The following is a 24,269-nucleotide window of genomic DNA, read 5'->3' on the forward strand; positions in this document are numbered from 1 at the left end:
AGGCTTTAGGTTGCAATTGTTTGAATTCTTGTGCCCAACTTCGATAGATGTTCTTTCAAAGGTAGAGCATCTATATGCTTTAAAGGGTTGTTCAAATAGAAATAGGAACATAAATTGCATCTTCATTTTCATAGGAACTACATACAAGCAAGGATTCGTGAATGGGTTCCATATAAAAGCCTTGCACTTGATTTATCACTTCGTGTCCATTTCGTTAAAATAATCTTAATTACTTCTAGGACAAATTCCTACTCATGAAGTATGAAGTGAAATGCCCACAAGATCAAATATTTTAGGTTTGATTAGCCATGACCTATCCTTACACATAATTGTGAGACAAAAGTTATTGTGTTTGTGTATTAGACTAAAGCCCTAGTTTGAACAATCTCATGCACTATTGAGGCCAGATGTATTTTATGCAATACAACATATCTTTGAACAATTTAGCATTGTGATATGCGAAAACCAATTGGACAAGATTTCTATTGTTGCTTATGAACAAGGTATGAATTTATAGAAGTTATAAATTAGTAACCATGAAAATAGATGTCAATTGTTAGTCGCTATAAATCTCAATGACATAGAAACTTCGCATAACAAGCCAAAGCTCTTTAATGCTAACATTGACACTACATTGTAATATTACATATTGTGCAATGAACTCCTCTAGTTGATATGAAATCCATGTTTTCTTTGTTGATATGTAGGATGTTATAACTTATAAGTGATGAAGATATTATGAATACTTTGATCCTCTTAACTTGACCCATTCAACTAATTTCTAAACATGTGTAAGAGTAGCATGGCCTCATACATGCACAACGAGTTTGAAATTTACATTCACAAGTTCGTAAAACAAGTTTCTCTAAAATGTCTTTTAGCAAAATTTGGGTTTCGTTGTAAGTCTAGTATTTAGCTATGATACTCTATTACCTCCGGCATCAAGGCATGGAGAGAACCATATGTAGTACTCAACACACCCATACATGTTTACTACAAAATACAAAGCTAGATTAACTTGCTAAACCTTAATGCCCACACGGTTAATTTTTTGTGTTGATCGATGAGCATTTCATACTACAACAACACAATAGAACTACGAAGTTAGGAATTTCAGGAATTTCTAAACGTCAAAACATTTCATTAGTTTAATGATCATTCACATTAGTGATATCTCCTAACCAAATGCAAACAAATATGAAAATGGAGGACATTTGGAGAGCTTTGGAAATATAGAGGGCAATTAGGAATTGGTTAAAAGTTAGGGTTATTTTGATCAATTTCCCTAAATTTGTGTGCGGTACATAAACATGAAAGGGGTATGTCCAATGTGAAGAAATGCAAATGAAAGAGTGTGCGTATATAAGTGTTTCAATCCAAAGTATCTTTCCCATGCAAAACGAGGGTTCGCTAAGCGCTTGCAAAATGTAGACCTCTCCATGGAGGTTAATTACACAACACGTGCTAAGATGGTTCCTCGTTAAGGATTATTAATGCATTCTCTTCGGGTTCCAATTTACATAATGCTCTGAGCCCTAATAACATGTATGTGCTTGTTAGGTTCACACATGTAGCAATGTGAGTAAGGCATATTACATGGATTGATACTATGAAGCAATCACAAAAGGATCTTTTCGCCTACATGGTATGTATGTGGATAAGATTTTCATGATTATGAAGGATATGAATGTGCATCCCTCTTCTTGTTCTTGGTTATATATTTGTCCCACTTGTTTTTAGTCCTACTTCCACTTTGTAATATATCTTTTCTAGAGGTCACGTTAATGTATTGTGTTTGAGCACAAATCACAATACATTGTGTGATATGCCTTGCACAAACTTGTGACGATAGGGTCTCAGATTCTCCTCGATCTCCCCGCATTCATAGGTAACAACACACCATAGTCCATGTGATAGATAGCCCCCTTTCAGATCAACTTTATGATGATATCGTGACTTTATGAAGAGATTGCATCAAAAGCTCAGATGACACGCATGGGATCGACGGAGTGATTACAAATGGGTTGGGGGGGGCTAATGGTTAAACCTCGATCTGTTCGAGGTTGGTATAGCGTACTAAAAACAAACAGATTCTTGGTAGTATCACGTATTTATCATCGCTCAATGATACGAATCGATCGGCCATCATGGTATACATCATTGGAACTTGATACTAATCCCTAGATGGTCAATGCATGCATGACATGCATGGACAAAACTGGAGATTGATGTAACGTGTTTGGGGTCAGGGTTCAATGATACTTCAGAGGCACGCGGACGACAGGGTTGACATGCTAAGAAGACGAGTCTTGGCTTGTATTTTTGCTTAAATTCTCTACTTTAATGAATTTGTCTGTACCAAGTAGCACTCCATGAGTACACACACACATTATACATCTTGGCCTTTTCATCTTCTTCCATTATTTGCAATATTTGCATATTTGGCCTCTTATTTCAATTTCTATTTTTTTAATATCTTTATCTTAATTTTAATTTTTATCTCATTTTTTATTTTTTGTCTTATCTTTTTTTATTTTTTGTTTACTGTTTATTTTTTATCTTTATCTTTATTATTTTATCTTCATCTTTATGTTTTTCTTTTTATCTTTATGGTCTTTTTTTATCTTTATGTTTTTTTTTTAATCTTTATGTTAAATTATTTTTTATCTTTATGTTTTTTTTTTAATCTTTATTTTAAACTTTGTTATTTATTTATTTTTATTTGATCTATATATTTTTATTTAAACATAATTCTCACTCTGTTTTTTTAGCTTCCCCCTGCTCCTTCTAAATCTTACTCTATTAGCTATTCATCAACATTTACTACCTAAATTAATAGCTAAAATATAGCTATTAGTCTCTGCAGATTAGTATTATTAGCTCTGGTTTATTAGATTAACGACAGTAATGATTGTCATAATTAGCAGTTACCATTAACCAATCAATTTATATTCAGATTTTGCGAGTTAACAAAAAAAATATATGAATCATCGATAGTAATTATAAATGATTTTAAATAAATAAAATTTGCTACCCTTTACAGAATCGAAATAATTCGATGGGATTGATACTGTTATTTATTATTACGAATCTATTCTTATTACTTCCCTGCGATAGCGCAGACAATAACATTAATTCTAGTTTCTCCGATAATAATAGCAGTAATGCTAATAATTGGAGTGGTGATTTTGACTATGGCGATGCTCTGTCCAAATCCATCCTGTTTCTGGAGGTCCAGAGATCCGGGAGGCTTCCGCCCAACCAGAGGATCAGATGGAGGGGAGATTCAGGCCTCAGCGATGGCGCAGATCAGAATGTAAGCCTGATTTATGCTTTTGATTCGTGCATGTATGGATGCCTAATCTCTACCTGATTTTGATTATGGTCTTCCCATTCCTGTAATTAACGCATTGTTTAATTATGTAATCAACATTAGCTCATTGTAATCCGAACATTAATTAAAATGCCTCTCTTCTTCTGTTTTTTATTTCCTTTTAATTGTAAAACAAAAAACAAATTCGGGAATTTCCTTTTAGTTTTGATTGATTTTGTTTGTTCTCATTTAAATTTAGGGTTTCGTTAATTATAGTCAATTGACATCCTGATAATAAAAAATGAGTTTAGCATTTCATTAATCATTTGAAAATCAATTAAAATCATTTGTTAATTAAAACCAGAGTTAGAGTTTCATTGGGATTTTATTGAACATGAAAAACAAAATCAACCGAAATCATAGTGATTTGCCTAATTAATTATAAACAAATTTAGGGTTTCATAGATTCTAAAATAAAAAAGATTGAGATCCTTACAACCATTTGCATAGCTAAAAACAAAGTTAGGGTTTCATAAATTCTAACAGAAAAATAATATGATTGAACTCCTTGCAACGATTTGGCATCTAATTGAGAACAAAAGTTAGGGTTTGCTTAGGGTTGCATTAATTTTAAGATAAAATCATTTGGATTGAGATCCTTGCAATCATTTGTCTGATTGAGAACACAAAGATAGGGTTTTATAAGGGATTCATTAATTCTAAGAAAAGGTAATTTTGGATTGAGACTCTTGCAACCATTTGCCTAATCGAGAACAAAAGTTAGGGTTTGCTTAGGGTTGCATTAATTCTAAGAAAAACAATTTAAATTCGGATTGAGATCCTTACAACCGATTTGCCTAATTGAGAACAAAATTTAGGGTTTCATAAGGGATTCATTAATTCTAAGATAAAATAATTTTGGATTGAGATCCTTGCATCCCATTGCCTAAATTGAGAACCCTAAAAGTTAGGGTTGGATTAGGGTTGCATTAACTCTTAAGAAAAAATTAATCGGATTGAGATCCTAACAACCCATGGCCTAAATTGAGAACAAAAGTTAGGGTTTGATTAGGGTTGCATTAATGACAAGATGGAAGTTGGGATTGTGTGGGTACCTCGTGCAAAAATTAATGAACAAGAATCTGAAGAAGAAAAGGTGGCATAAACAACACAAAGAAACATAAAGTGAAGTTATGTTCTTTTTCACGTGACTCACAAGAGAATATGGTGTGAAACCAATGGCATCACAACATATATATATTATTAGGTGAACAAATATCCACCCTCACGTGACCATTCACTACAAACTCACTGTGTATGTGAATGTGTATGTGTATGTGTATGTGTATGTGTATGTGTAGGTGTATGTGTATGTGTATGTGTCTATGTTTGTGTCTCTATCTATGTCTATGTCTATGTCTATGTCTATGTCTATGTCTATGTCTATGTCTATGTCTTTGTTTGTGTTTGTGCACGTGTGCACACACACATTTGTGTCTATGTGTGTATGATGATGCTAGTACTATAGGTGGACCTCGTCGGAGGGTACTATGATGCTGGCGACAACATAAAGTTCGGCTTCCCCATGGCCTTCACCATCACCATCCTCTCGTGGGGGGCCCTCGAGAATGCCGACTCGCTCGCTGCCCTGGGAGAGCTCAACAATGTCCGGGGTGCCATCCGTTGGGGCACTGACTACCTCCTCAAGGCCACCATCGATGTCCCGCTTCGAATGTGGGTGCAGGTGCAACCACTTAGTACTCGTGAAACATTATACTTGATGATCTCAACATGCCTGTTCATCAACATCCTTGCTGGTTGTTTAAGTCTCTACGTGAATAATTCAAGATTCTTTATTAAGCACACAGTGAGTTTCACAGACATCTCCTTTTTAATGCATTGAAACAAACATGTAATGTTTTTATGAACACTTGATTCGGGTTAGAAGGGTGAATTCTAGGATGCTCACATTTTGCAGCTTGAACCAATTTCCCATGCATGGTAGGGGCCAATAGCAATATAGACAACTAAAACATAGTCATGCCCAAAATTATCACAACAAACTTCACAAGCATCATGTCCACTCCCTTCATGCTTGCTTCTTGTACGTGGCAAGAGTACAAGAGGACCATGCCAATGTGAGAAATTTAGCATTGTGTACTAAGGCAAATGGACTTCAAATCTTATCATTTATGGTGGTAGGCAAGCCTTAATAGGGTTGGGTGCAATATTGTAACACCTTTTGCATCAACAATTGTAATTTAAGCTCAAACTTGTCACCGCAACTATAGTGTGTCATGTGTGTCACTAGAATTTGTGATCTAGTTGTGACATCATCACTAACAAGTTAGTGTACACTTGAGTGGAGAGAAGCCCTCATGATTTTCCTTTTCACGAGAAACTACTACGACTATATTATATGACATTCATTTATATACTCTAGAATTGTAGTTGACTTTCTGCCATGTTCTACATTGTTCAACCTTACGACCTAACTTGACGCATGTGAGATGTCTCCACAAACCATGGTGTACGGTAATCCTCTAAAAAACTTAAATCACTTTCGTTGATGTTTAAATGCAACAACGTTTGACATTATGAGGTTCGACTTAGGCTATGTGCATTACTATTGGGGAAGACTCCAAGGTGACCCCACTTATTTCCCATCTAAATGTCAACAATATAAGTGATGAGCTTATGTATGCAGACATTGTATACAATGGACTTTCCATTGATAAACTCGTAAAAGCTAGGTTTTAATATGCTTTATTGAGACTCTCCTAGATATTTGTGGTCTAAAACTTTTTGTCATGGTTTATAATGGTAGATACTAGATACCACTTTAGACATGTAAATCTACCATTATGTACTAACTACTATGCACACACTGTTGTGTATGCGTGTGTATAGCATGTGTCATATTTAATGTTAAAATATTATTTGTTCATTGTAGGTTGGTGATGCTTTAGCCGATCACAACTGTTGGGAGAGACCAGAGATCATGGACACCCCTAGGACCTCATCCCAAGTGAATGCCTCCTATCCAGGAACAGAAGTGGCCGCTGAGACTGCGGCAGCACTCGCCTCTGCTGCCCTTGTCTTCAAAGACATTGACACAGAATACCATGCTCTCTTGCTAGATAGAGCTATCAAGGTGTATATTACATCATTAATCTAGTTAGGGTTCAAATTTTCACATTTGATCCACCTAATCTAATCACGTTTGTATGAATTTAATATGTATGATAGGTCTTTGATTTCGCCAACGAATTTCGCAACTCCTTCACACATGAATGTCCTTTCTATTGCACATTCTCGGGCTATGATGTAAGTCAATCCGTATAACAAGTTATTCCAACATATAGTAAAGTAATACTTTTAATTTTGCTAAATTAATCCATATGGTTAGATCCGTTCTCTTTGTCTAAATGACAAATTATATTCAACAAGGATACGATCACATATCATTTTTACTAATGATAATGTCGTTACTAATTGTAAAGTGATCATGCAATATACTATATATGTATGTAACTTTATTATCATTACCATTCAAAGGGAAATGTTATTGCGTTCACCCTAATTTGAATTCTAGGAAAAGCGATCACAATATTTTGAAGCTGTTCTTTTTTGTAGGAGCAAACTATATTAGTATGCATTGTCTCAAGCTAAATTTTATCGGCTTTTTAGAATTTCAATAAGTTATTAGCCCAATGAATCTATTGGTGATCTTTTATGGGAGGGGTCTCAAGTTTCATAAAAAATCATTCTATGTAATATTGTGTTGTCGCACATAATATATGGTTATATTATCATGTAATTTAAGAAGCTTATTGTGTAAAATGACTATGTGTTCATGTCAAGGGGCCAACTATAGTTGATGTTAATGAGATTCATCCCAAAGAGTTGTTAAGAAACTTTCTTCCTTTTTTCAAAAAAGTTGTTAAGAAACTTTCACTTTTAATCAAGTTATACTAGCAATTTGACTATGAGCCAAAAGTTTTTTCATAGTTATCCATTAATCAAGTTGTTTATTATTGATGTAGGATGAGCTCTTATGGGCTATGTCTTGGCTTTATAAGGCTACAGGTAATCCCACTTACCTAAACTACATTAGAGATAGTTTGGAGACGGGTTTCCAAGTGATGGAGTTCAGTTGGGATAACAAATTTGCAGGTTTTGCTGTCCTTATGTCCAAGGTAAGGAATTAAAAAGTTGGTTCAAATGCCTAAGTATAGATGCCCAATACTTATCACAATGGTTTAATTTGGAGTTGGTGTAGGTGTCATATACGAGGAAATAAAAACAAATATCAATGCAAACATTATTTCCTTCAATTAGGTTCACAACGTATAGGTAGGGTAATTGTGTGTCCCCAAACATATGGATGGGTGCAACGTAATGTCCAATGAAATGTGTCAGCATCGTTTCGGTAAAAAGGATTGATGGTGAAAACGTTATTCGTGTGAAAAGTGTTGCCCGAGCTTTTAGATGTACGAAATTGCACGACGACATTCCTTTCCTGCAAAAGAAACATTTATGACTAGATGCATCCCTAGATGTTTGGTGAAACTAAAGAGAAACATACATAAGCTACATGTTAGAAATGCTTTGCATTTCACGAGTGAACGAAGGTGTTATTTAACCAATGCCCTTATGAAGATGAACATGAGAACCATTCTGAACAAAAAAAAACACAAACATCTGAAAAGAAAATTGAGGACGCTATTGATTCAGAGAATTGTCCAATACTATCCAAACAACAACCATTATTTCGAAAACCAGTTGTTAATTATAAGTTTTGTATTTTTAAATGAATAAAAGATATCTATCGACATTCTTAATGAACGACTTGAGTTGTATATATTTTTATGTAGTTTGCTCTTGTTGATTATAGCTCTACTTTGAAGGAGATCAAACCCTTGAAGTTCTAAAATCTAGGGCCGATTTCTTCATGTGCTCAAATTTTCCTAACAATTCCATGACCCGGGTGCTTAGGACTCAAGGTATATTCTAATACCCAATAGTGTTATAAGATCGTTCCATTTTCTTTTGAAAGTATGTAGGGTGTTGTTGTAGGTTTAATATAAAACATTTTATTGAAAAATGCATAGGTCATGTCACAATGCACAAAAAAAATGAGTCAATTTGTTTGCCTAATGTATACATCAAAAGTGTTATTGGCCTTTCTTGTGCTTTATCCAATAATCTAGAAACACAATAGTTATGTCTTTTTTTAGTACAAACAAATGAAGACTTTAAAAATAAACCATGCTCAACACAAGCTTTCGTTGATGAGATGAAATAGGATTGCGAAAGACATATGTTTTAGAAAGATGTTTATATTACCTTTTAAATAATTATGATCCCTTACCTTGGAAGCAGGAGGGTTAGTCTACAGAAGGCAAGGTGCGAACACGCAATATGCTGCAGGAGCATCATTCTTGGCAACAATGTATTCCAAGTACTTATTCGAAAGTTATGACGCCAAGGTGATATGTGCAGAAAAGACATACTCCTTTAGAGATGTATTGAGATTTGCCCAAGATCAGGTAATTAATCAAACTAGCTCTAGTTGTTAACAAGATTAAGAATCATTGGAGACCATACAATGGAATTCAATGATGTGTATGAGATGCAATGAATCATAATGCTTATGATATATATACATTTTATTTATTGATGGTGTTACTTCTTACCTAAAACATCATACATTTTGTAGGTGGATTATATTCTAGGGAGAAATCCATTGGGTATCTCATACATGGTGGGGTTTGGAGGAAAATACCCACAACAAGCACACCATAGAGGAGCATCAATATTGGCATCTGCAACTTCATCGGATGTGGATCAAAAGTGGCAGTGTGTGGACGGCTTTCGACTTTGGTTCAGTCGAGGGGCACCCAACCCAAACTTAGCCTTGGGTGCCATTGTAGGTGGCCCAGACATCAATGATTATTTTGATGATGTTCGCTCTAACTCTGCTCAACTGGAGCCCACCACATACACAAATGCTCTCTTTACAGGTGCACTTGCAAGGCTTCTTGCAACAACTCGTTAGCGATATTTATCAGATTCAATAGTATGTAGATTACGCGTAAGGATAGTTTCATATGTAAATCACCGACCCACGAACCATTTGTCAGGAAGACTCTCCAAGTGGCCCTTACATTTCAACCCCATCTTACTTAAGGGACACATATATGTATGAAAAGGGGAATCCTTCCCTTGTATTATGCACATATGCTACTATAACCGCATTGAAAACTACTCACGTATAAAGTTATGTAAAAAAATGTGAATTATCAATTCGATAATCCATAAGGACGTCTTGTGAAGTATGCAAAAACATGCAAATGTGGTGGATTGTTTCACCCAAGCATATGTAAAAAGATAATGATCTCCTCAAGGTTCTCAAATTTAGAATCAATGCAATCACAACTTATGTAGATGAAATATTTTATAATAAGCATGGATTTATGCAAAGTGCCCTATTTGGTGTTGATTGATTATTCAAGAAAAAGTAGTTGTCCTTGAAATGCTTCGCTTTCAATAGTCCAAGGCATAACTTAGTATTTTTGTTTCCAAATGTGCTTATGAGTATTGTTTTAACTTATAAGTATATACATTTGTGTGCTAGATGATTACATATGTATTTACATACAATATGAAGTCTTTATGTTTGACAATCACATTAGAGACATTGGATCCACGAGACCATGACCACATTCTACACATGACCTTTTGAGGGAATGTTTTTGAAATGCAAATATAAAAGTTAATGGATTTTATGAAGCCCAAATCTTAACAAAAAGAGGTACTTGGTGATTTTAACATTATATTTGACAACACCATGTCATAAAAGAATAAAAGCATGGCATCCATGCACTGCCCATGTAAAGCCCATCTTGAGAATTAAATATCATGGAAATTACATTGCTTTTTATATTATTATACAATTATGTACTATGTACGTTGCATAATTATAACATGACATCTTTAACAATTGCAACAACAAATCAATTTGAAGTAACTTGTGGAGCTCTAGTATTATGGTTATATATTCAAGCAATCATGATCCAATGTAATGATTTAGACGTTTTTGTTGAACTTAAAACAATCAATGTGTTGAAAAAAGGATTGCCAAAGTGGTCTACCATTTCTATTGTGAGCTTAACCATTAGATTTTGTGAATAAAGCATGCAATCCAAAGCCCAAAGCTTGTTATTAATATCCAATCATGTAATAGTCTTTGTAATTCTAACAATCTGTTAGTTTAAGAAATTGTGAATGATGAAATGGAAGAGTTGAGGGATAAACAATATCATAAGGCGATGCTCTTCTATGAAGATGACATGTTCGTGTTTGTGTGCATGACAAAATCAAGAACTACATAGTTTGCGGAAGATGGCACAAGCTGTCAACACCAAACACAAGACATTTACATACTAATTGTAACGATATCAAACAAGGTTTTAGATGGAAGGAATGATTGCATTGATGCTTGGCCGAGAGAGGCATTACCACTCCTTTATTCACTTGAGTAAAGTCCCCGTGCAATACCATTTAGGACTCAAATGCCTAATTGTCGGAATGGAACATGCCATGATCATGCTCATGCTCATGTACATCACCCCGAAGTTCTTTGTATGCTTTCATCCACACATAATTTCCTAAAATTTGAGGACTAGATGATCACCAAAGTATATCCAAGTCAAAATTCTATGATTCTACCTGTGTGTCTGGAAAGTAACATTTCGCAATAGTTACCCAACCAAACTTGACCATACGATTTAATTTAGATGTGGCATTTCCTTTTCCATGCCAATGCAAAAGTCATAAGTTTGTGAGAATCTCAATTTGTAGAGACAAACTAGTCCTTTGCAATTTTACCTCGATGAATGCAAAATGTTTCACCTACCTCAACCTTTATTAGCATGAGACTAGTAAGTGTTGAAGCATAACAAACTACGGATTTGATTGATAAAGTACATTTATACGACGCCATCAAGGGGTTTCAATCCTAATTTTACCAAGCTAGATACCAAACATTTTTTGCAAATATCATCATTTCTATGGACCAAAACATCAGATTAAAACCAAGATTGATTCTGCATGTTCTCACAACTGAGTGCCGCTATGCAAGATTCTTGCCCCTAGAGGAGTTAACTTTATGTGAACTGTTCTTGAAACCTTTTATCTTGTCATAAAGATACCCGTTATATTAGTAGGGTCCACAATGGATTTTGGTTTAATATAACGATACATGCATTGTGAAAGAAAGTAAAGAAAAAAGAAAATCCGATTGATTCTCTATTCTCCATTTCATGAGGAAATCAAGGAATCGCTTTTTCGACTACAGATGTAGAGGTGTGCTGATTTGGAAGAGATCATCAAGCATACACTTTCTAATCTTCGAGTAGTCAAATAAAATCAGAAACGTGTAATTGCAAATTTCTTGAAAAGACATACTAGCATTCGTCTCCCAATCGATCAAAAACATGTTACATACGTACGTACATACATACATACATACATACATACATACATACATACATACATACATACATACATACATACATACATACATACATACATACATACATACATACATACATACATACATACATACATACATACACACACACACACACACACACACACACATACATACATACACACACACACACACACACACACACACATACATACATACACACATGCACACACACACACACACACACACACATACATACATACATACATACATACATACATACATACATACATACATACATACATACATACATACATACATTATTACATACATACACACACACACACACACACATACATAAGTCTATTATGAAATGCCCCCAAACATGCATGCTATCATTGATCATCGAGAAGACAATCATTGAGAAACATGTCAATGGAAAGCGTCCGAAATTAAATGCAGGCCAGTCGGAGTTGGTAGGGAAGAAGGAGAAGCCGGTGGATATTTCTCTGCCAATTTGTGGATTATATCATCTTTGGCAAAGATAGCTAGGGATGACCATCCATTCCTCTAAAGAGCAAGGGGCTACTTTTGTAAATTACTCTAAAAATAGAGTGGAAAGAGCAAACCAAACACACAAGCAAAAACAGAGCATCTCTAAAACACATACATGTACAAGGAAATGAATGACAAAGAAAAAACAGAGCATCTCTAAAATACATACATATACAAGAAATGAATAACAAAGAAAAAACAGAGAAGAAAAAAAAAAACAGAGTATCTCCTCCTCTTAAAAGGACAGAAAGGGGGAAAAAAAAAAGCAAACAACCAAAACAAACATGTGTATCTAAATTTCTTCTACCTTTTTGTTCTCCTTGGATCTGTTGATTTCTTCTCTTTTTCTTCTTTTTCTTCAATATATTCATGTGTTGAACCTATGTTTCAATCTGCTCTGTGTTTTCCTATTATGTATATGAATGCCTTTTGTTTTGTTTAACTCACAATCCATCCCCTGTTTTTGTTTTGGCTCTCAATAGTATGGAACCTGGAGATACAACCCCCATACAAGGTACTCATATTTTCTTTTCCAATCTATTTCTCACCCTTCTTATCTTCTTCTGATCTTTCAACTCAAATGATCATTTACCCTTATGTTGCAACCTCATTTATAGATTTTGTGCTGTGTTTGATGCCATATTATGCTGAGATCTGATTGAATTTTTCATTTCCCGAATTTCAACAAGATGGCCGTCGTAGGCGATCAAGTATCGGCTTGGAGCGCGGCCTTGGATGCCTTTCATTGCTCCATGGAGGTTATAAATTTCTCTTTTTTCTTTTAATCTTTGATTGTCTTATTCTTTTCAAATTTTAGCATCCCAGAGCTTAACCTCTAATTGCAATATGTTTTCTTAATCTCTTGGATTGAATCCAAAAACATATGAGTTACTCTGGTAACTATCATTTCAAGAACTGTCATTTGTGGATTTTGTTCTAAATTATGAATGAAATACACATTTGTTTGATTTGATATGTTTACCCTCCCCTTCCTTTAAACAGTAGATCTTTTTATCCATAAAACATAAATGAGTGAAAAGAAAACCCCATTGCCATGGTTTCATATCTATGATACTAATAGTGCTCAATCTTATGATGCAGATGAACAACATCTAGAAATCAGGTCTCGTGGATCACGGAGATTGGCAGGTTTTGATTGAAATCTCTATTCTAAATCTTCTTTTGCTTCTAACTATTTGCACATGTGATTGCTTGTAAAGTCACCCAGGAACTTGCATTTCCTGACATTATAGCAATTTTGCATGGAAATAATATGTGTGTGCTGTCTAGGGCTTATTTTCAAAGTCTCGAAAAGATACAAATTTCTGGTCTTGAAAGATTCTCCCTGTATATGCATGGGTAATATGAGATCATAAATTTGGGTTTTCACGTGCAGGATTGACCAGTGAACCCTCAACAACATTTTTTCATCTATAATGAACTCAATACATGGGTTTAATATGAGACCATAAATTTGGGTTTTCACATGCAGGATTGACCAGTGAAGCCTCAACAACATTTCCTAGTGTGCAACCAAAGCCTGTGATTCAACCACATAGGCCACGCGCTATTCTATCAAGTCCTGGTATGTATGTAGTCATCATAGACCATGTCAGTGGAAAGTATAGCAGTTTGTTTTAGCTATTTCTTCATCTTTTGTTGTAAAAGATTGCATATGTATCTCATGGTCTCTTTGAATGCTTGTCATATGAATTTATATTTTCGGTCTCTTTACACTTCAGAGAATGACGAATTAAGTCCCGAGAGAGAAGACGAGAGAGTGAAATTTCCATCGAAGAGTATTGTACAAAAGGCTTTGTCATCTAAAGCCTGGAGCTTTTCTTCTCTTAGAGAGGATCTTTCAAAGTCCCCGCAACCCCCCCGAGAGAAGAATGTTACACCCCGATCGGCACTCTCAATGGAAGTCGAGAAGACGCCTTATTTCCCGCTAGAAGAGGTCTGGAAAGGTCCATCATTCCGTATGGAACTTGAAAAGATCACGCTTTTGTCTTTGGAGAAAGCTCCAAAAGCTCCGAAAGCTCCGCCTTCACCTTTTGAAAGTCCAGATGCTTCCATCTCGGAAGAATTTGAGCGTCCATTTGCATCCATTTCAGATGAATGCAAGCGTCCATTCGCATCCATTTCGGATGAAGAATGTGAGCATCCATTTGTTTCGGTCTTGGATGAAGAGGCAAGAAGTATGATCAATGCTTCTTCTTGTTCCCGGAATAATGAGGCAACATCCGACAATTCATTTTACGATTGCCGTAATAGAGAAATAATACTCCAAGAAGGATATGCACCTTCAATCGAGGTAACAAAGGATATTGAAGAGAGCAAAAAAACACTCACTATAAATGTAAAGAAACAAGAACCCCTGGATCAGAACACATCTGTGATCAACAGTCGCAGGAGAAGCGAAGCTGATGAGAACCGAACAAATATGAAAGCGGCGAATGGAATCATCGGGAAAAAGCTAAATAGCTTACCTTCAAGTCCTTTCAATAGAGGTGCAAAACAGGTGAGATCTAAGTGTTCATAGTAGTCCATAAAAAAAAATAAAAAAATTTCAACAGATTGATTGGATTTCTATCCTTCTTACATCATGTTTTTTCGTCTGTCTTTCTGTAGCATACACCAACAACCAAGACGACGTCTGGCAAGGTTGTTAGGCCCTGGTACTAACATTCATATAATCTTATATCGATTTATTGTAACCTATATTTATCTGTATGTATGTATGTATTCAAATAGTGTGATCCTTGTGATTTTTGTATCATAAGTCACCCACTGAGAGAAGGTACATAATTGTAAGTGGTAAAGCTTCCTAGATTCACACGATGTAATCGACAGAAAAATAATCTGCCGTTAACCTTTTTTTTTGTAACTTATTTTGCTACTAGTTATTCGATGAAAGACTGCGGTGTGCAATAATATGTTTATGGAAAGAATTTTTATTATGATTCTGGATTCATTTTTGGTTCTTCATTTGAGTTCAAGCTTTTTCTTATGTGTGTGTGATCACTACATTCATTTGGTGGTGCATTGAGCAAATTCCGAAAGCAATTGAATTGGGATTAATTTACAAGCTCTAATCTAAATCCTTGTCACTTTTGAAGCAAATGAATAGAATTTCAGTTCCCCACTTGATCAATATTTCAAAGTTAACAAAATTAGATATAACAGTGTGTATAATAAGGCTTTTTTATTTGAGGGTAGACACGTAATCTTAATCTTAAAACTCATTGCACTACTCGTGAACTGGCTGTGAATTAGTAGTGATCATTGCCAAAGATTCGATGAAGACGACAAATTGATTGTATATTGATTGGTATAAGTTAAAACGGAGAATTTGCAATGCTACCTCAAGAACTTCCAAAAACTATTGGATTGCTAACAGTTATGAAGGAGATTCTATTGTGCTATTCTTGGTGAATAACCAATCCGTAAAAAAGCATAAGTACAAGATTGCCTTATCGTTCACCAAATGGAAATATTTGAAGGAAAATGTCAATTATAATACCCCATTGTTATCAAAAGTATCCACTAAATATACGCTTCATCAATAAGTGTTGCCTTGTTGTAGACTAATTTCAAAGTATACCCCTAGGCCCTTGTTACAAGGGGGCAATATCAGAAGTGTTGCCCCTCGATAGTTTTGAAAGCGTCCTTGAATGCGCTCGCATCGACGAAAAGAAGGAAAATAGATCACATGATTGGCATATACTTAATACGATTATTACACAATCAACACATGCTTAGTGAAGTCCTTACACGATTGATAATGTACGTGATAAAAGTGATGACATGATCGAAGAATACCGGCTAAAGTTGCGATGCTAGTCTGAATCAGGAAAGCCACTCAAATTTTCATTCCACTGAAGATCATTAGACTCAAAACCTAGGAGGAAGGGTAGTTTTTTGGTGGGTTTTCAGGAGAAGTATGAGAAGGGTATGATTGGAATTTTGAGAAACAGAGTAATGATGGTAGGTAGGTAGATCCAAGGATTAGAATGTAGTCTGCTTCAAAGTTCTGAGGGAAGGAAAGACAGAGGAGAGGTATGGAGAAAACAGAGGAGTATGCAGCATCCTTGCAATCTATAGAAGAAGCCCAAGAAAGGATTCGCCCTTTTGCCCACATCACGCCATTGCTCACTTCCTCCTCCCTCGATGGCCTCTCAGGAAGAAACCTCTACTTCAAATGCGAAACCTTCCAGAAAGGGTATGTATATGTGACATCTATTTAATGTCTCCTTGTTGAGTTTCAATTCAACTGTTACGTATGTGTGTATGTGTTTATGTATGTATGAATGTTTGAATGTATGAATGTATGAATGCATGCATGCATGTATGAATTTTACGTTATGTTATGTATGAATGTGTGAATGTGTGAATGTATGAATGTATGAGTGCATGAGTGCATGCATGTATGTATGTATCTTATATTTTGTTATATTATGTTATGTTATGTATGAATGTGTGAATGTATGAATGTATGAATGTATGAATGTATGAATGTATGAGTGCATGCATGTATGTATGTATGTTATATTTTGTTATATTATGTTATGTATGTATGTTATGTTATGTGATGTTATGTGATGTTATGTTATGTTATGTATGTTATGTTATGTTATGTTATGTTATGTTATGTATGTTATGTTATGTTATGTATGTTATGTATGTATGTATGTGATGTGATGTGATGTTATGTTATGTTATGTTATGTATGTATGTATGTATTTTATGTTATGTTATGTTATGTTATGTATGTATGTATGTATGTATGTATGTATGTATGTATGTATGTATGTATGTATGTATGTTATGTTATGTTATGTTATGTTATGTTATGTTATGTATGTATGTATGTAGGTAGGTAGGTAGGTATATACGTATGTTAGTATATATTCACGTGTAAATGGTGCTCCTCCTTTTCTTCATGATTGTCTTCTTCTGTCAAACCTTCAGTGTTTTTGCAGTGGAGCTTTCAAGTTCAGGGGAGCATCTAATGCAATCTTTTCTCTGTCGGAAGGAGAAGCAAGAAATGGTGTCCTCACTCACAGCAGGTTAGAAATTTTTTAATTCTTTCTTTAAGTCTGCATACATTATTACAATGGTTTAACATGTGATCAACCTTTTACTCTTTGCGTAAATTCTATATTTGTGCTCTAAATCTAAGAGATATCAACTTTCTTTTCTATTTCGAGTAATCAATCGACATCAATGCTTTTGTAGTGGGAACCATGCTGCCGCAGTGGCTTTGGCCGCAAAGATGAGAAATATTCCTGCATATATTGTGATGCCTAATAATGCGCCTAAATGCAAGATCGAAAATGTGAAACGGTACGGAGGAAAGATCTTCTTTTGTGAACCAACTCTCGAATCGAGAGAACATGAGGCGCGTAATGTGCAAGAACAAACTGGTGCTACTATGGTCCATCCTTACAATGATGGTCATATCATAAGGCAAGGGACTTAATGTTTTTATCTAATCTTTCCCAGAATGACATTTTTATGTAACCTATTTTTGTAAATTTGAATGGCACTTTTGGGAACTATGGAAAACTAGAGCAGCATTTTGAATATTTTCCGCTTCTTTTCTTCTTTTTCTCACTTTGTTGTGTGTATTGTCATTTGAAGTGGTCAGGGTACTATTGCTTTGGAATTACTTCAGCAGGTACCGCAACTTGATGCCATCATTGTTCCAATAAGTGGTAAAAAAATCACTGAATAATCAAAATATGCATGAATTTGATGTGAATATTCATTGTTCCAAGTTAATGGTAAAAGACCACGCATAATCAAAACATACATGAGTCTGAATCGAATTTTCATCCTCTTGAGTTTAATATGCCTAGAACATGTACTTTGTTAGTGTAAAGTCCTTCTTTTCTTCTCTTAGTGGGGGCTCGATGGCCATACGTAGAGCATAGTAGCCAGGATTTCTGCATCGTAAAAAATGTATAAAATACTTTAGCTTTATGATGCAATTCGACTTGGCTGCATCGTTGTAGTTAAAAAAACAAGCATGAGTGTAAAGAAATATTTCATTGAAGTATAAGAAAAGTGATGATGGAATGTCATTACACATTCGCTTCATTTCATTTCAGGTTTTAACGTTTGGATGTTCTCTCGCTGAATTCGTTTCACATTTGAATATGTGAGCAGGCGGTGGCCTGATATCAGGCATTACTGTTGCGGCAAAAGCACTGAAGCCCAGTATCCAGGTGTTTGCCGCTGAACCTAAAGGTGCCGATGATGCCGCGCAGTCCAAAGCCGCTGGGAAATTCATAACCTTGGCTCATACCAATACAATTGCAGATGGTTTAAGGTCATGGATGGGCTCTCTTACATGGTATGTAATGTAAGGATCTCAGGGTGGTTTAAAGATTTACAATTAGATTTTAGTTTCGACAATCCCTGATAATATAATGGTATAGCTAGTTTAGGTTGGTTTATAGCCATTTTTTGTATAATGGTATAACTAGTTTATTCCAAACCATCCGTGGTATGTAATGTAACGTGAGGGTTTAGGGTTTTATAGCTTCTTTGTATATTTAGGCAATGCATAATAACATGTATAGGGTTTCTTTGCTTTTTTATCAGGCCAATCTTCCGTGATATGGTAGATGCTGTGATAACTGTTGAAGAGGAAGAGATCGTGAATGCCATGCGGATGTGTTATGAAAGGCTAAAAGTGGTAGTAGAGCCAAGTGGGGCCGTGGGATTAGCTGCAGTTCTGTCGGAACAGTTTGAAATGGAAGCATCCAAAGGAACCCTTCAACATGTTGGAATCGTGCTTTCAGGGGGTAATGTAGATCTCTCCGCGCTTGGCATCTTCTTCCAAGACATTTGAAGTGAAAGTAATCTCAAGATCGAATGTGAACTTCCCATCGATTGAATGGATTAACATCTCAATTAACTTCCCATCAATCGACTATTGTTTTTCATATCTCAAGAGGTAAACTGGTGCGACAAGTTAATGGATTATATCATTTTTTTCACGGAAGTATCTTGCTTCTAAGCTCTACATTCTTTATCATTGGCAATCCATTGGATTGTGAGCATCTATACGAACTACAATACTTTAACACAATCTTCTCCCTAGAACTCTTGCAATCTGAGGTACAAACAACACAATGATGAGCTAAGAAACTCTGATGATGATGACATCTTATGATTCAAGTGATGCTATGGCCATTCGAGTGAAGGATGCATGCCTACAATTACTGTGAACTTTTGAATGACTACCAATTAGCGAGGACTTATGTTAATCATGAATTTCTTCCTAGTGTCCATTCTCCTAGGCATATGACATGGTTATGAATGGTCGATGAAATTTAAGTTTAGATTGCATTTGATATAAGGTTATGCATGGTCTAATGGCTTTCAAAGATATATGAATGTAATTTCATTATGAACTTGGTTTGCAACTTGATCAAATGTCGGCTTTATGTAAGTGTACAAAAGGTCCTAAATGTTTCTTGGTTTGGCTTACTTCTAAGGATAATATCGAAACAAAGAAATGGCATTTACAAACACTCGGTGCTATTAAGTGGTTGTTGGAGCATTGTGAATAACCATTCATATAAAAGAAACCATCAAGACAATGTTCCATATAAGGTCGTTGAGATTGATTTACATCAAAGTAAAGGCGAGAATGAGCCCCCAGTGATGTGGAATGAATCTTTCATTTCTTCATTTGTAGATGAAAGAAAGCGTCCCATTTGACTCCCAAGGGTGTGGTTCACCTTACTTCGTACAATAGATAAGGCATGTCTCACGCCCAAATAATGAGACCATAGATTCTTTTTGACATTCCACAATGTGATTCTAAGGTAGATAGATTCTTCTTAACATTCCACAATTGCCATGTGGAGGTAACAATGATGGATCACTAGCCTCGAGCTCTCTAAAAGGCATTGAGTGTGCATTAGAATACCTATGAGAATGGTTTATGATAACTCCCCATCATATGGTTAAATGAACATGCATCACATGTATCAATCGAAGTGTTCTTTACCAAGAAAAGAAGCATCTGTGGCAGGTTCGAGCACGAAACCAACGCATGCATAGTAAGTTCGATGTTGGCACACAGTTGATCGATCACATGCAGTACAATGTGGGGATCGAATCAAGGGGTAGTGAAACCTTCAGAGAGACAAAAAAAACTATATGTCTGAAGGTTTAACTAATGAACCACTAGGATGAACAACTTGGGAGATCGAGAGGGGAGTTTTTGCATGCATGGCACATGCCTCTTACTCTTCTTCTTCTTCTTCTTCTTCTTCTGGTAGGAGGGCAATTTGTGTAATTATCAGACACTTGAGTTAATTTTCTTCTTCTAGTAAGAGGGCAGTTTGTGTAATTACCAAACACTTTGAGTTAATTTTCTTCTTCTTCTTTTGGCAAGAGGAGGGCAGTATGTGTAATTAACAAAAACTTTAGTTAATTTTCTTCTTCTTCTTCTAGCAAGAGGAGGGCAGTTTGCATAATAATCAGACACTTGAGTTAATTTTCTTCTTCTTCTTCTTCTGGCAAGAGGAGGGCAGTTTGTGTAATTAACAGAAACATGAGTTCATTTTCATCTTCTTCTTCTGGCAAGAGGAGGGCAGTATGTGTAATTAACAAAAACGTTAGTTAATTTTCTTCTTCTTCTTCTTCTTCTTCTTCTTCTTTTGGTAAGAGTAGGGCAGTTTGTGTAATTAACAGAAACTTGAGTTCATTTTCTTCTTCTTCTTCTTCTTCTTCTTTTGGTAAGAGGAGGGCAGTTTGTGTAATTATCAGAAACTTGAGCTCATTTTCCCTGTGTCAAAAAATAAACCCCTGTTTTTTGGCCTCTGTATTTTTTAGGGTTTCTGTGGGCCTGCTCAGAGAAGAAGAACAGAGGAACCCCGCAGAGAGAGAGAGAGAGAGAAGAAGAAGAGCAGAGAACAATCAGACAAGAAGAGCAGAGGACGATCCTCCCCCTTCGAGAACCGAGACAATGCAGTCTGTTCGATCCCTCCTCCTTCGCCGCCTGAGGGTCCCTGTTTCTCACCCCCTCCGCCATGGCCATGGCAATGGCAATGGCAATGCTGGAAGCTCCATTCTCCTCCTCCTCCGCCCTTTCGCCGCCGAGGCTTCTTTCTTGGACAAGAAAGACGTGACCGATCGTGTCCTCGGCGTCTTGAAGAAGTTTCAGAAAGTCGATCCTTCCAAGGTATGATGATTTTTCTCATTTCTCTCTGTCGCTAGGTCCGGAGCTTATCTAGGGTTTTGTATTTGCTCAGATTTCTTTCTGCCTTGATACCCTGTCATTTCTTTTCTTGGCTTTTGAGACTTTCAGAGTCATAGCCATAGCCAAAGCCAATGAGAGATTTTTGTTTGTTTTTAACATGTGATTGTATTCGGAGATTATCTAGGGTTTTGTATTTGTTCGGATTTCTTTTTGCCTTGATACCCTGTCATTTCTTTTCTTGGCTTTTGAGACTTTCATAGTCATAGCCATATCCATAACCATTGCCAAAGTCAATGAGAGATTTTTGTTTGTTTTTAACATGTAATTGTATCTGGAAACACATCTAAAATGGGTTGTTAGAGCTTTTCTCTATAGATGTAAACATTTCCTTCAAACGACAATTTGCAACTTACTTCAATAAGACATGTAAATCTACTCTACAGCCATAGCCGTGGGCTCAAAAGATTCTTTACACATGCATGAAATCATGTCTTCTAACCTAAGATATAGCCAATTGCCATGGCCTTTGGAGATTCTTTCAACAAGTACATTTACGTGGAGACGCCTTATGGAATAGGGAGTTCTTTGAACATGTATTCTAAAGTAAGCCATATCTGTTCTACTCCTGAGGCTTCGTGATCACAAGACGATCTAATGTTGAAGTTAATATTTCAGTATGCATGTTGCATGTATTGCATTTGAATGCCCCATTATCACTTCTCAAGGGTGGTTGACCAAGGTTATATGAGGAAATTACAAACATTTAGGGGCATTTAGGGTAATAAAGAGTTTTCCCAGATATCTACATGTGTGTGTGTTGACATAGTGTTGTACATTTTGCAATGGAATTCCGTTTATCCCAAGGAAACTAGTATGTCCACAAATTTTCTATCTTCTTATGGTACTTAACTTTTAATGATCTGGTTTATCTGAAATCTTACCGATGAATCTTAATGAATCTAAATGTTCTCTTTTTAAAATCTACAGATTTCACCAGTTGCTCATTTTCAGAAGGATCTTGGTCTCGATAGTCTAGATTCAGTCGAATTAGTTATGGCATTTGAAGAGGAGTTTTCTGTAGAGATTCCTGACAGCGAGGCAGATAAGATCGACTCATGCAAAGCGGCCATCGACTATATAGCTGCCCTCCCCAAAGCGAAGTAAAAAAAAGTACATATGGTTTATCCGAACAACAATCGATATATGTATTGTTGGTTAAAAAAGACCAAATTTTTCCTGAGAATTGAGAATGAAGCTGTCTGCTAGATATGGGCATAGGATCGAAATACTTTAGGAAAGAATAAGTGTCTAAAAATGAATCGTTCTTTTTATTTTGTATTTTCATTCATGGCACATTCTATTTTATGTCCCAAAGCTGATCTTTATAACCTTTCTGCAAGGCTTTTTGTCTTTTTATACAAGCTGCAGTAGCAAATGAATGCAATGCTTACTAAGAATTTCGTTGAACAAACAAATCGAATGTGAACTAATTTTGCTACGTACATGTATGGTCGAATGCATCATGACATGTATGTGATAGATGATGCTGCCTCATATTGTAAGGTGTATTTTAAGACTTTGGCGCAACCACATACTGGTAAGGTGTTGTATGTCTAGTTCTTAATACTATGTTGTTGCGAGCTTCAAGAAAGCCTATATTGGTCTTTATATCATGGATATCTTGTTATGGACAACTTTTTTTCGCAAAGACTAGAATATGTGACCTTGAATTGATGTTAAGCTGTGAAATAAGATTTATATGCTTATGAATTAGGTATTTATATAATTCCTTTTAGGCTTTCTTGTCAATATCATTATTGTTATTAAAGAGTTTCTATTATCTTTTTAGCTAGCATTAACTTGTTTCTGTTATAACGTCAGTGTATTTAGATACTATAACTAGGCAGTCATTTGGTGTAAAGAATTTCCACAAATTCATTTCGAAAGAGAGAATTTCAACATCTCCACTGGTGTTTCGAGTTTGGTTGGGAATCCTTTTTGTTGCCTTTGGGTCTGTGCTTCAGGTCTAGGGATTATGAGTACATGAAGAAGGTCTTGCATTTTTATGTGCTTCTGTTACATGCTTACTATTATGTTACCACCATCACATGCTTAATTACACTATCAGAAGTAAATCAAGTCTATGCTCTGTCAATTTATATGTTATAGTGCAGCTGTGCATATTTCTGAAGTAGTTTCATGCTAGAGAAAAGATTAATTCGGTATACGTGAAATGAGCTTGCAACAATAAAGACTTAATCTCAAGCTTGATGACAAGCTGCAATATACTTAAAAGTGTTGGGCTATGAACACTATATGATTGAACCTCGTTCTTGAAACCAGAAGAGTTAGTTGAGTACAATGCAAAACATAATTGCTATCATGAATGACAAACAACTAGCTATCAAGAGTTAGTCGAGTACTTGAATTGCACCCTCAAGCGAGTGAATTAGGGGTGATGCACCTTCATTGTAAGGTAGTACATATGGTATGCAACAAAATAATGTGTATAGGCAATCAAAACAAAAGCTCAATGGGATGATGCTTCATAATTCTTTTCACGAAACAACAAAGTTGTGCTTATGAAGATCAAAGTACAATGGTGTTTGCAAGTGATTAGCTTGTAGTAGACTTAGTCTTATTGACACCCGATCATCCAGACTATGCATAGGAATGTAGTG

The 24,269-nt window shown here is 35.7% G+C and overlaps 4 protein-coding genes across 5 annotated transcripts; all 4 read left to right on the forward strand.

The window, feature by feature from the left end:
- Nucleotides 1-1,609: 1,609 nt before the first annotated feature.
- LOC147861328 (endoglucanase 18-like) lies at nt 1,610-9,724 on the forward strand. The gene is made up of 9 exons (XM_087323372.1): nt 1,610-1,645; nt 3,044-3,316; nt 4,842-5,057; nt 6,267-6,467; nt 6,563-6,640; nt 7,360-7,512; nt 8,211-8,319; nt 8,699-8,865; nt 9,036-9,724. Exons 1-9 carry the CDS (start codon nt 1,610-1,612, stop codon nt 9,372-9,374), a joined length of 1,572 nt encoding a protein of 523 aa, XP_087179498.1. The 3' UTR covers nt 9,375-9,724.
- Nucleotides 9,725-13,040: 3,316 nt separating this feature from the next.
- Nucleotides 13,041-15,281, forward strand: LOC147861329 (uncharacterized). Its single transcript, XM_087324026.1, has 5 exons — nt 13,041-13,123; nt 13,467-13,514; nt 13,858-13,950; nt 14,108-14,886; nt 14,997-15,281. Exons 4-5 carry the CDS (start codon nt 14,284-14,286, stop codon nt 15,048-15,050), a joined length of 657 nt encoding a protein of 218 aa, XP_087180152.1. The 5' UTR covers nt 13,041-13,123; nt 13,467-13,514; nt 13,858-13,950; nt 14,108-14,283; the 3' UTR covers nt 15,051-15,281.
- A 923-nt stretch (nt 15,282-16,204) lies between these two features.
- Nucleotides 16,205-19,785, forward strand: SR (serine racemase). Of its 2 annotated transcripts, none has more exons than XM_087323941.1 (6): nt 16,205-16,587; nt 17,348-17,434; nt 17,604-17,834; nt 18,009-18,082; nt 18,537-18,723; nt 18,975-19,785. In XM_087323941.1, exons 1-6 carry the CDS (start codon nt 16,427-16,429, stop codon nt 19,222-19,224), a joined length of 990 nt encoding a protein of 329 aa, XP_087180067.1. In that variant the 5' UTR covers nt 16,205-16,426; the 3' UTR covers nt 19,225-19,785. The 2 variants fall into 2 exon arrangements, with proteins under 2 accessions (XP_087180067.1, XP_087180068.1); XM_087323942.1 differs by having other exon boundaries at nt 16,428-16,587; nt 17,337-17,434.
- Nucleotides 19,786-21,292: 1,507 nt separating this feature from the next.
- MTACP2 (mitochondrial acyl carrier protein 2) lies at nt 21,293-23,009 on the forward strand. Its single transcript, XM_087324022.1, has 2 exons — nt 21,293-21,570; nt 22,576-23,009. Exons 1-2 carry the CDS (start codon nt 21,355-21,357, stop codon nt 22,750-22,752), a joined length of 393 nt encoding a protein of 130 aa, XP_087180148.1. The 5' UTR covers nt 21,293-21,354; the 3' UTR covers nt 22,753-23,009.
- The last annotated feature ends 1,260 nt before the right edge of the window (nt 23,010-24,269 follow it).

Source organism: Azolla caroliniana, unplaced genomic scaffold (genome assembly GCF_043228905.1).
Source record: "Azolla caroliniana isolate FFs.n. ecotype wild unplaced genomic scaffold, voAzoCaro1.0.p SCAF_8, whole genome shotgun sequence".
Classification (NCBI taxonomy): Eukaryota; Viridiplantae; Streptophyta; class Polypodiopsida; order Salviniales; family Salviniaceae; genus Azolla; species Azolla caroliniana.